Below are 13,842 nucleotides of genomic sequence, written 5' to 3'. Positions count from 1 at the left end.
TTGCTCCTGTTATACAGAGCTATGGATGGGGATGAGCGGTCGTTAGTCCGATCGCTCGTCCCCATACATTATTATCATGTCATCAGCGCGTCTCTATAATAATTAACTTTTTTAAAGCGATACGACCAGCAGATGATCGAGCGTTTGCCCGGTCATCTGCTGATCGTTCCCCTGTTTACACAGGGCAATTATCGGCAACGAGTGTTATATGAACGCTCATCTGCCCGATAATCGTCCTGTGTAAAACCTCCTTAGTAATCTATCCCGAAATCTAAACCAAACTATCTCAGTACACAAAAGTGGAGGTCTGAATCTCAATACTTTGTACTCCTCACAAAGTGCCACTCAAATATAAGGAACACCTTGAAATAGACAATTGTCATAAAGCGGAAGAGTCTACAGGTCTGCAGTCTACAAAGAAAACAAGTCTACCATTTTTACGGAATGTGTGAAGAAGAGTGGACAGAAGCTTATTTCAAGAGGGTTGCCCTGCGGTCTCTCACGCAGAACCACCGGGAGATTCTGGAGGAATTTACCTTAGAGAGGCTTAAGCTGTTATACAATTGTTTTTAAAACATTTGACTACATAGTTTCTCTTCTTTATTGACCACCTGTTCATTTTGTTTAACTGTGTTGGTGTGGGTTACTAGATAATTAATGCAATATGGCATTCATTAATGTTATATATAAAAAAAAATCTATTAATACTTGATGTATTGTGCTGACTATTGCATTTTAGCAAACAGACCAAACACTTTCTGGGTATAGTATATTTATAGAAACCGGGGTGGCTTCAAACTGGGTCAAAAAAAGCCTAGTTGTTGACAGAAGTGAATATATGCTGCGATGGTTGCACTAATCTTTGGTTTAGTAACATATTTGAGTCCTTTTGTGCTTACTTTAATATTAAATAATATTTCAGGAGAAAATTTTAAGATAAATTGAAGTAATTTTTTAAAAGTTTTGGCATGACCAATGGTGAGGGCCAGACTTCCCCATGTTTAGGCTTGTAAGGCCCCAGTAGAAAAAGGTTGAAATGCTCTGAGGCAGCGAACGAATAAGGGAGATGTAAGAGATGTATAGTCTGCGTGTGAGAAAGTTTATTTAAGTAAATGGTTTCAAGACAAGGTCAACTATGTTGTCTAAGAAAACAATGATATAATTTTAGCACACATAATGAATATATATTAAACAGTATCTCTTCAGTATTGTTTGCATGAAACATATGCTATGCTTGTCAAACAAAGACTTACTTTATACTGGATATCCTCAAGAATGTCTGTTATGGCTTTTAGGCCTATGCTTTCTTTTCCTATCTAAATCACAAAGACACAAAAGAAAAACAATGACTAAAACAGCTGTTATACAACATATATGTGCCATCAGCATTAAAACAGAATTGAAGCTATTCACGCACCCTATCATTGAGGTTTTCTTACACTTTAGTACACCAAACTTTAGTAATATCACATAATGATTTTACCAATTTTTTTTCTGTTAATAGGTTAAGCTACACGGTCAATTTTGCAAGGTGACATTGTCGGAGAGTTCCACTTTGCAATATTACACTCTGGGCATTTTTCGTTCTCTCTGCTGGTTTCTGTGAATAAACCAGGAGTAGGCAGTCACTATCCTCATAGGAAATCCTGAAGGTCACTTATGAAACAATATGATTGGTTGTGTGCGGCATAAAGAGCATTTTCCCAATAATAACAATGTTGTTATTAATAATACCCCCTCAAATGGTAGGAAATTTCTGAATAAATTATGTAGGGCTGCAATGAACATCCTCATATTGCCCTTCAGACCCATTTGCAGAATCAGGGCAGGCTTAACTTGGTTGGTGCCATGTTGTACCTTAAAGTGCCAGTCATACAGTGTACAAATAACTTTGCCAAAATTGTGAAAATAACAGTGCCAGAAAGTTGCCTAAATAACAACCAAATGCCGAATAAAGCTGCTCCATTCCGTGCAATTGCTTTTTCATAGATTTGGGCACCATGTGTGAGATTGGGGATAAAATCTCTAGGTCCCAGTTCATCAGGGCCAGTGGCACCCACTTCAGTAATGACAGAAGATGCTGCCTATGCAAACGAATGAGTCGGACACCCTGAAAGGCGAGCCCTGAGCAGAAATCTGGTTGCCTTTTGTGCACTGTTCCCATGGCTACATACTGCAATTATAATAATAATATTTATTGTATTGCAAATTGCTATTCATGCCATTCTCTAAAATATATTGTAGAAATGTGCCCCAAATGTGGAGCTTCACTTTAAAAGAACTTGAATAAACTTTTGAAATGTATTTAAAAGTTGATCCAAATCAATCTGTCAGGCACTTTGCTTTGCAGGGTCAATCTTTGACCATAGCAACAAAGTAGATACTAGAACATGAAGACAACAGCATAAAAAGAACAATAAAGCCCATGTTAATTCAATTTAAATAGCTAAAAGGAAAGAAAACACGATTACCTGTACAAATAAGGAAATTATAGCAATCCCATGTACTTGCCCTAAGGCTTCCTCTATATTTCTGTATAAAGTAGAATTCCAATGGATAAGATGGAGCTGAGGATAAACAGGTAAAATGTTAGTGCACCTCAGTAATGTACTCAAGATATGTTTTGTTTGCTATGTTGCTAAAAGGGGTAGTCCAGTAATAGAAAAAAGGATCTGTTGTTTTTTTTTCCAGAAACAGTGCCACCCTTATCAATGGACTGTGTCCAGTATTGCAGTTCATTCCTATTCAAGACAACCCCTTTAAAGCTCCACTCAAATTAAGGCTCCACTCCCTTAAAGAGGCTCTGTCACCACATTATAAGTGCCCTATCTCCTAAATAAGGAGATGGGCGCTGTAATGTAGGTGACAGCAGTGCTTTTTATTTTAAAAAACGATCTTTTTTCACAACGTTAGGAGCGATTTTGGTTTATGCTAATGAGCTTTCTTAATGCCCAAGTGGCCGTACTTTTACTTTCGACCAAGTGGGCGTTGTACAGAGGAGTGCATGACGCTGACCAATCAGCATCATGCACTCCTCTCCATTCATTTACACTGCACTAGGGATATAGTTATATCACTATGTGCAGCTACATACACAAACCCTAACATTACTACAGTGTCCTGATAATAAATACACATGACCATCCAGCCTGGACGTCATGTGTACTCAGAATCCTGACACTTCTGACTCTTTTTTTGTGAGATTCCGGCAAGTGAAACCAAATCTCGCGAGATTACGGAGCAAAACGAGATTTGGTTTCACTTGCCGGAATCTCACAAAAAAGAGTCAGAAGTGTCAGGATTCTGAGTACACATGACGTCCAGGCTGGATTTCATGTGTATTCATTATCAGGACACTAGTAATGTTAGGGCTTGTGTATGAGGCTGCACATAGTGATATATCTATATCGCTAGTGCTGTGTAAATAAATGGAGAGGAGTGCATGATGCCGATTGGTCAGCATCATACACTCCTCTGTACAACGCCCACTTGGTCGAAAGTAAAAGTACGCCCACTTGGGCATTAAGAAAGCTCATTAGCATAAACCAAAATCGCTCCTAACGTTGTGAAAAAAGATCGTTTTTTAAAATATAAAGCATTACTGTCACCTACATTACAGCGCCGATCTCCTTATGTAGGAGACAGGGCACTTATAATGTGGTGACAGAGCCTCTTTAAGGCTCCACTCATACACAAATATTTGGTGATATTTGTTCACCAAATATTAGGAAATTGCATCCATGTACAGCAGATAAAGAGTCTAACAACTACATTGTAAACACAAAGGAGAGAAAAACCCGTCAATCTCTTGCATAGGTCCTCTTTCACATTATGTTCTGCAACGTCTACATTTTTTTAGGTGAAAAAAATTTATAGATTGCCAACCAAGAGTATGCAGATGTATCCTGAAATGTGTCTAAAAAACATATGCATTGCAAACTATGCAAATACAGCGGCGAGATTTGACATAAAAAATTGTATAAGCATTTGTTTCCCCTTGTGATTATTTCATATATAATAGTTAAGGAGAATCTGTCACCATTTTATTAATTCCCTATCTCCTAACTAATCTAACAGGCAATTTGCTGCTGATAACTACAGTGTGATTTGTTTTAAAAAAAAACATTTATTATTTTAAAAGTTATGAGCATTTTTCTAAATATGCTAATGTGGCTCTAATAGCCAAATAGGAGGTGAATCTTTCTTTTCACTCTGGGCTGTGTAATGTTTTCTGTATGATGCTGTCCAATCAGCACACAGCTTCTCCCCCTTCCCTGCCCAGCAACACAGTGTGATCATATAGTATACTGCTTCCATTCCCGACTGTCTTTTCCACTGGTTATATCTCTGGTTGTGTCACAGATAGAACTGCCCTCCAGCCTCAGTCTCTCACACTGTGTGAAGCAGCTTCATGCTGATATGACAGTGTCAGAGGCTACGAGGTGGATCCACCTCAGGAGAATAAGGGCATGACCAGACGTGGCGGAATTGCTCTGGAATTCCGCTGCGGATAGTCCGCAGCGGAAATCTGCAGTGTACACGTTTCTCCATTGCGTTCCACAGCTTTGTGGTTGGGTTCGTTTACACGTTGCGGACAAATCCGCTGCGGAGCATAGGCTGCGGTGCGGAATTTGGTGTCCGCAGCATACACTGGTTGTTGCGGACGTGTAGCGGACTTGTTGCAGACTCATTGCGGAATTTCTCCATTGACTTTAATGGAGAGTCAAAATTCCGCAATGAAGTCTGCAGATGTTATGTGTGCTGCGGAGCGTATTGGTTTTACTAACATGACATTTCTTCATTCTACCTGGACCTATGTATTTCTAGGTCTACAGCCAGACTGAGGAAGTCAATGGGGCTCCCGTAATTACGGGTGACTACGTGTGTGCACCCGTAATTACGGGTGACTACGTGTGTGCAACCGTAATTACGGGAGCGTTGCTAGGCGACGTTAGTAAATAGTCACTGTCCAGGGTGCTGAAAGAGTTAAACGATCGGCAGTAACTGTTTCAGCACCCTGGACAGTGACTTCCGATCACAATTTACATCAACCTGTAAAAAAATAGATGTTCATACTTACCGAGAACTCCCTGCTTGTTCCTCCAGTCCGGCCTCCCAGGATGACGTTTCAGTCCAAGTGACGGCTGCAGCCAATCACAAGCTGCAGCGGTCACATGGACTGCCGCGTCATCCAGGATGGTCGGGCTGGATGTCAAGAGAGGGACGCGTCACCAAGGCAACGGCCGGGTAAGTATGAATTTCTTTTTATTTTACCTAGGAAAGGGCTGTCCCTTCTCTCTATCCTGCACTGATAGAGAGAAGGGAAGCCCTCTTCCCCTCAATACGCAACGGCTAGTCCGCATCAATTTAATGCCCATTTTAGGCAGAGCCGCAACAGAATCTGCAACGCAGATTCTGTGCGGCATTGATGCGGACAGTGGCGGAAGAACTCCGCCACGTCTGGGCATGCCCTCACTGGTGTTGACACCCACTTGTTTAATAAAGGCTCATTTACATATTTAGAAAAAAGCTCATAACTTTTAAAATGATAAACGTTTTGGGACACAATTTTCACTAGCATTATCAGTGTGACAGCGCCTATTACATTAGCTAGGAGCTTGGGCATTACTAAACTAGTGACAGATCCTCTTTAAGTGTCCACAGATAAGAGCCTTTGGCTCCTTCCAATTCAAATAAATAAGAAAAAACTATTAAAAAAAAATGTATGCCCAACTTTACATATGTCATGCTATTGACTGTCATTATATTACAAATTATCCCTTTTTTTTTGTGTAAGGCCGTACATTACTACCTATGCTAAAGAAAAGTTCTCCTTGATATACTGCACATAAACACATGCCAATATGACACTTCATTCTGCAACTGTTCTCAACTGACAGAAAAACATCAACTTTTTCAATCTGTCACCCATTGACCTTAAAAAAAAACAAAAAAAAAAAACGTCTGATACATTATGGTCATAACTTTTACACATTTTTTTTATAGTATGTTTATTTTTTTTAAAACAAATATCATGATCAGTTGATGCAGTCTATTCATATCTATGGGACTCAAACAGATACAAAAGTGCATCATGATCAGATTTCGTTTTTTTACAATATCTGCCTTATTCTCTTTTCAGCTCGGTCATTCAATTTTGGGCTCCACATTGAAAAAAGAATATAGGAGAACTAAACAGTGTTTAAAGGCAGGCTTCTAGATGTATTAATGAGATGGGAGGTCTATCTTACAATGAAAGAAATCGGGAAAAAAAATAAACTCTGTTCAGTTCCGAAAAAAGACGCTTTAGAGGTGGTCCTATTAACATGTATATGTGTGGCCAATACAAATATCTAGCACATAATCTGTTCTTTCCAAGGACTTTACAAAGGACCAGGGGACATTCATTGCCTGTAGAAGAAAGACGTTTCAGACATCAATATAGGAAAGGGTTCTTTATAGTTAAAATAGTTAAACTATGGAATGCCCTACCCCAAGAGGTAGTAATGGCGGATACTATGTCAACATTTAAAAAGAGCTAGTTGCTTATCTAATGACAAATGTGGTTGAGGGTTATAAATAATTTACCAATGAATAATTCATAATTTATCCAGGGATAAATAGGTCAGGGCACTTGTGTTTTGCCTCCTTCTAGGTCAAACATCTAGGTATTAGAAAACGTAAACTTGATGGACATATATCTTTTTTAACCTAAGTAACGATGATCAGCTTTATAAGATCCATCAAGCCATTTTTTTTTTGTATTTTTAAGGTCTATGGGTGACATTGAAAAAAAATGATGGAAACGGGCTCTGTTGTTAGATTTGAGTTTTTCTGTCAATTTAGTTCAGTTGTAGAGCAATATAAACATACTTCAAAAAGTCACAGGTGTGACCCTTGCATACATTAAAAACACTTTGGCTTGTAGCACACATGCAGTTTTTGGTGCCATTTTTGATAGTTATTTTGGGCCAAATCCATAAATTTATCCAAAGATATAGCGTAAAGACTCATATTCCTACTCTCTTTTGTATACACTCCTGTGTTTAGCTTAAAAATTGCATCAAAAACTGCCACAAAAACTGCATGTGTGACTCTAATCTTTTAGATCATGTTCACATGGCAGAAAAATTAGACGTGTAATTGACTGAGAATTTGCAGCAGAAATCCAAGTCTAACCCTCCAATTTCTGTCTCGGATTTGCAATTTCATCTGCCTCGGATCCGTGCACAGATTAGCCTAATTTAATGGGGCTAATCCGCATGTGGCTACCCAACGCAGTTTTCGGTAGCAATGTTCATGTAAATCATGTCAAGAAGTGACTCGTCACATCCTTTTTTTTTTCAACATGGTTTTGAATTCCGCCCTGTATGGTCTGTATGAGGCGAAATACAAAGGAAAATAAGCCATGTGGCCTACAGAAAGTTGTTGATGACTGAAATAACTGATAACAAAGAGCACTAGCTTGTATCCCAACAGATAAAATAATTTCAACATTAGATTTTAAACTAGAACAGTTTTTTTGAAAAAAAAAAAATATATATATGTATATCAGTGAATGTCACAAGACAGTTGTTTTTAAGACTAGGCCATCTGATATTCTTAGTGAGTTAGAAAATATCCCAAACTGGGATTAAATGAAATCCTTGGAACTGAACTACCTAACCAAAGTAGGAATATATTTGTTTTCCTGCAGCCAAATTTCTTTCTATTTTCTCAGTAATCTCTTTCATAGACAGAAAGACATCACATTACGTGAATCACAAAAACAAATAACCATTAGTTACGTATTTAGGATTTTTTAATCCATCCTACATGCTGTGAACTCAGTATTGTATCCTGGCACATGACAGTAAACTCTTTATCTACATTGACATCTTGATTTATCTTTTGCCAATTAACACACAAATCTGCCCACCTACGCCAAGATTTTCCTTCCAGTATTTGTTTTGCCGGCATTGTGTATAAATGTTACGCTTGTCACAAAGATGGCCTTGCTAAATAGTGTAATATAATATTGCATGGCATATAATATATTAGTCAGAAGGAGACTATTGGATTTCGTTTATTTATACAGGGTTTTAATGATTTACAAAAAGAGCCAAGGTTTACTCTATAAAAGTGATGAAAAAGCAGTCTAGATTCATGTGGAGGGCAGCCACATAGGGTACTGCTGCCCGCCCAGGAAAGGAAGGCTCTTACAAATGCTATTTTCTCTCTTTTGCTCCCCAGACTTTGACCAACGCTAATGAAGGTTTTGTTGATGAAACCTATGGCGACATTGTAGTTGTTTCTTATGGGGGCACTGAGGCTGGGGGCACTGAGGTCGGCACATGGGCGCTGGCACTGTTGTTTTTTATAGGAGAGCTCTGGCTGATATTTCTATGCACACTGTGGCTTTCACTTATAGGGGAGATGTCAATAACCATTATGTACTCTAGAGCTGACACCTAAGGGATTAGTATTGTTAAATCAATAGGGCACTATGGCTGGCAATGTTTTAGGGCACAATGGTTGTCTCTCTTATAGGGGCTCCAAATAAGAGCAAAATCAATAAAATGAAGGGCAGTTCTGAGACATATACAACTCCAAGATAGTGTAGCTGGGGGACTAGAAAGGATCTCATCAGGGTCCCCCTCTTTTGGTCTGTATTCTGTCTTCCTTTTTGTGCCTGTCTACTCTAATTGTTTTCCCTAACTCGTCACTTGTCACTATAGGGCTGCTGTATGTATTGTTCAGCACGTGCACTTTGCTGTATTTACCTATGAATTTCTTTCTATAGGAGGTTTTTAGTATTTACGTGTGGGGATCCTTGTATCATGGGCGTGTCGTTCTATTTTATATTCTGTATTTTACTTTGTATCTAATAAAGATGTTGTATTTTGCATTATAGTGGTCATCCTGCCTGTATTTTGTGATAGGAGTATTTGATTTGTTATTCAGGCAGAATAATTTTTTGGTGATTTGTGAGTCCTCTTATGGAGGAATATACCCCAATAAAAGTTGATCATATTTACCGTAACAATAAAGTGCATAGTGCAAGAAAGTACCTAAATAAAAATTCAAAAATGTCAGTGAGTAATGGAGAATGACAAATCCATATCAGGAAGACATCAAGAATGCCGTTCATCCCGACGCGTGTTTTGGCTAGAAGCGTTTGTCTGGGGGTCAACAAACAGTATAGAAATCTTCCTAATGATTATACCTAGGCCTGTAACCATAAGGGAGTATCCATGATATCTACAGGACAGATGATATCACCATCAGAATATAAGTGGTTTCTTTACTGTAAGAGCCGTGAGACTATGGAACTCTATATCTTTGGATGTTTTAATGGTTCATTTATTGAAAAAGCTTGAGGGGGGGTAGAATGCCTTTCTTGAAAGATGTAATACCACATGTTGTGGCTACTTCATTGCTTGAGATGGGTCGTTGAACCAGGGATTTATTTTCATTGTGATATTTCTATTTGGGAAGGAATTCTTTCCCCCCTAATATGAGACAAATGGCAAGTACCTCATAGGGTTGTTTCCATTCTGGGTCAGCACTTTGGAACAATAGCTTTAACTTGATGTGTTGTTTTTTGTAAACCTTATCAAATATGTTACTTTATTACAGCAGATGGTCCTGTCACATTTTCATATATAATTGAAGTCACACTTAAATTTTGATGAATTTAATCTTACCTCCATTGGGAAAGCTTTGAAGTTGACTGTGTGCTCTGAACCTCGCTGGTTTTCTTTTCCCCAATGAAATCTTACTTCATTTAACTCATATTCATGACTACGTGGCAGTGGACCTCCTGTTAAAACTAAAAAAAAATAATAAGTAGTCCATTAATATATTTAATTTGCCTAAATTTAAAACAGCATTCAAATAATAAAAAAGGTGAGTAGTTTGGAGGAAAAACAAGGGTAAAATGTTCTAACATTTTCTAACCTTATTTTTAGCAGAAATAATGCAAAAAACATATTGTGGTGGATTAGTGGATTTTTATGTGAATCCTACTGAAGTAAAAATGATTCAGTTTGTATTAGTTTCTGCACAGGACAAGAAAAATGCTATAATATATCTTTGGGTTCATTAATAAAAAAAAACTTCCATCATGATCTGTATATATATATATACATAGAAGTCAATGGTGACATTTTTGTTATGGACAGACTGCTGCTATTATATTACAATGTGTTTTTTGTGCGGTTGACTGCATCTTCATAATGTCCGACCGCATGCGGTTAATGACCACGCTGCCAATGATGTTGCTGAACTGCTTGCATTTTTGCTGACAGTTCTGCAATGCCTTGTAATGATCTATATACAGAAAGCACCTAACAAACTTCAACACGGGTGAAAACTATGTCAATAAACTATGTCCATAAACTATGTAAGTAAAAAAACGCAACAGAACTGCAGCATTACAGAGCCAAAAAACGCATGCAGTTGACCGCATGTGGTTTTCAAACGCAGCAAATCCACGCCAACGACGCCCCGTGTGGCCTTACCCCAAGGATATGCCATAACATTCTGAGTGGACATTCACTTAAAATGGAAAGATTTTTTTATTTTTTTGTGAGGTAGTTATTTTGATCTTAATATTTCTACTACTTAATAATAATAATAATTATTATTATTATTATTATTACTATTATTATTATTTTCCATTGACAATTAGTATTTTTTTTCATTTTCAAGAATGTGGAACAGTGAAGTACAGTAACAGTAAAACAAAGGAAACCATTTTCGACAGATAAGAACTTTCAGTCTAAAAAAAGAAAGTGATACAAAATTCATAAATCCATGTTAAGCGACAGACAAGGTGTACATTAACATATGGCAGTGTTTAGCTAGATATTCATATAGTTTTCTTTTTCTTTTTTTATGCATTTAATTTTCCTACAAAATGTGCTTAAAAGTTTCCGCACCATCTGCCACTCTTTCATCATAGTATTTATCATACATCTGCCTGCCCCAAATAAAATAACGGGTACTGTCACATTAAAAAATGGTAATTAAAGGAGCATATGCATGGTAAATACCTTAATAGAGATAGCTAAACAAGTACTTTTATTTGAAGTTATGATTTTCAAACATTTTTGATATTTTTCTTGTCCTTTAGGTATTGTAGTGTACACAAAAGAACTTAAAATTAAGCAGTAAATGAAAAGTTCTTTGATGCCATTTTAAAAGCAGCAAAAGCAAATGGATTTGTATGCAATTAATGTAAATTGTCTGCATTGCTAAATTTTTTATTTTTTTTATGATTAACTATAATTATAATTTTTAGATAAGAAGTTTTGAGATATTGCCTGCAGCCAGGTCAAATAAACTATGCTTCCATGCTTGCTTTCTAACATGCTGGAAAATAATGAAAAAAAATATAAACTTATATATTAAAAAAACATTATTACAGATATGTTGGCACTATGTTTGCTACTGTATAGTGTCTCCCTACCATATTCTTCTCTAGAAGTGAATTATCTCTGTTATATGGCATGAACTAGAGCTCAAAACAATTTATTTATTTTTTGCCAATTTTGTTCTGTATGAATCCATGAGAAAAAAACATCTACGTGTTTATATAGGTACGGGATGAGCACATTGGAAACAATGAATGCTGTATTATGAATAGGGTCAGGGGGATGAGCCCTGGTGAAAAGAGAAATAACATTAATGCAGCAGTAATTCAAAAATATAAAAAACATATTATTACGGACAGTAGACTGTTTCTTGCTAGATTGTAATGCAGCGAACATATACTCAGTGAGAAAGACTTGTTAAACAAAGTTGACATTTCCTCAGCTCTCTTTAAATCATATAAATACCAATTAAGCAATGTGAAACTTCAATTAAAACTGCATTGTTGTTCCATTTTTTAGAAATCTTGGAGTGAATCCAAATTAACCTCATTGAAGTCATATCCCGCCATTTTAAATCTCCCATGCATTAGGCCTTGTGTACACTTCCGACACGGTTTTCACTGCCGTTTTTGACGGATCCGTGTGCACTCCGTGTTTCCGCTTCCGTGCGCCGAGCATGGTACTGTCCAGGGTGCTGAAAGAGTTAATGGGCTGCACTGATCGGCGGTAACTCTTTCAGCACCCTGGACAGTACCATGCTCGGCGCTCGGAAAATACAATTTGAATGTAATAAAAAAAAAAATAATTCATACTTACTTTCCTCCTGTCCGGCCTCCAGCAATGACGTTTCATCCATGTCGCCGCTGCAGCCAATCACAGGCTGTAGTGGCGGTCACGCACGTCAGGATGACGTCAGAAGGCCGGCCTCCAGGGATGACGCTTCATCCCACGTGACCGCCTCTGCAGCCAATCACAGGCTGCAGCGCCCTCTGCAGCCAATCACAGTCATTCTGGAAGGTCGGACTGGAGGAAGAAGAGGGACTCATCACCAAGACAACGACCGGGTAAGTATCAACTGATTTTTATTTTATTTTTAATAAGCAGCCTCTTTTCTCTATCAGTGATTGATAGAGACAAGTGGCTGCAGATTACTGTAATATTTCTGTTATGTTTTTCTGCCCGCCCGGCCGTTGCTAGGCAACGGCTCCGTCACACACGGACGGCAAAAGGATGGCACACTGATGCCTTCCGTGTGCCTTCAGTTTTTTTGACGGCCCCATTGACTTGCATGGGCCTCACGGTCACGGAATCCCGGACCAAAGTAGGACATGTTCTACTTTGGATCGGAACGGAGCAACGGGACCGTCAAAAAACTGAAGTGTGCATGGCCCCATTGAAATGAATGGGTCAGTGTGCTAGCCGTCAGAAAAACGGCTAGCACCCTGAAGGAAAAAACTGAAGTGGGCATGGGGGCCTTAGCTATAGGTCAGTTGCTGATTTGTGGCGTCAAATCCGCACTGAAAATCTGCAACCAAAGTACAGTACACTGCACGTGAATGGGGTTTAACAAAGCTGCAGCAGAAAAAAATCAAAGAGAATTTGAGAGAGGTACAATTTTTAAAAAAAAGCTGATATGCAATGGGTGAAATCAGCCGCAAAATCTGCATGTAACGTGAACTTTGCAGTGGATTGCAGGTTACTCCACAGCGAATAATATTCTCTGCATGGACACAATAGTTTAATGTTCCATTGCTAGGCATGCAAAATACCTTCTCTAAATTGTCACTGTAAAGAAGTAGTAGGACCTTCAGAACATGTAAACTCTTGGCAGAGTAATCCTGTCCTATTTGCATAGAAAATGACTAGCGTAAAGGGGAAGTTGCCAACATGGAAGAGAAGGAAACAGATAAAAGTAAATCACTAAAAAAAAATCTGTGTTTGGGGATATGAACAAAATTTAAGAAACCTTCATTTATAGTGGTATGTCTTCTGTTACAATATTGTTCTGCATACACTACCGTTCAAAAGTTTAGGGTCACTTAGAAATTTCCTTATTTTTGCAAGAAAAGCACAGTTTTTTTCAATGAAGATAACTTTAAATTAATCAGAAATACACTCTATACATTGTTAATGTGCTAAATGACTATTCTAGCTGCAAACATCTGGTTTTTAATGCAATATCTACATAGGTGTATAGAGGCCCATTTCCAGCAACCATCACTCCAGTGTTCTAATGGTACATTGTGTTTGCTAACTGTGTTAGAAGGCTAATGGATGATTAGAAAACACTTGAAAACCCTTGTGCAATTATGTTAGCACCGCTGTAAACAGTTTTGCTATTTAGAGGAGCTATAAAACTGACCTTCCTTTAAGCTAGTTGAGAATCTGGAGCATTACATTTGTGGGTTCGATTAAACTCTCAAAATGGCTAGAAAAAGAGAGCTTTCATGTGAAACTCGACAGTCTATTCTTGTTCTTAGAAATG

At 38.0% G+C, this 13,842-nt stretch overlaps 1 protein-coding gene across 1 annotated transcript in view; it reads right to left on the bottom strand.

The window, feature by feature from the left end:
• Positions 1-13,842, bottom strand: part of CA8 (carbonic anhydrase 8) — an 88,426-nt gene that overhangs the window by 27,931 nt on the left and 46,653 nt on the right. The window contains exons 3-5 of the mRNA XM_075826206.1: positions 9,687-9,811; positions 2,472-2,567; positions 1,254-1,316 (exon numbers count right to left, since the gene is read on the bottom strand). Coding sequence (XP_075682321.1) covers positions 1,254-1,316; positions 2,472-2,567; positions 9,687-9,811 — 284 coding nt within the window. The remainder of the gene's footprint in view (positions 1-1,253; positions 1,317-2,471; positions 2,568-9,686; positions 9,812-13,842) is intronic.

This window comes from Rhinoderma darwinii, chromosome 5, assembly GCF_050947455.1.
Source record: "Rhinoderma darwinii isolate aRhiDar2 chromosome 5, aRhiDar2.hap1, whole genome shotgun sequence".
NCBI lineage: Eukaryota > Metazoa > Chordata > Amphibia > Anura > Rhinodermatidae > Rhinoderma > Rhinoderma darwinii.
This window is presented reverse-complemented; position numbering and strand designations above follow the sequence as displayed.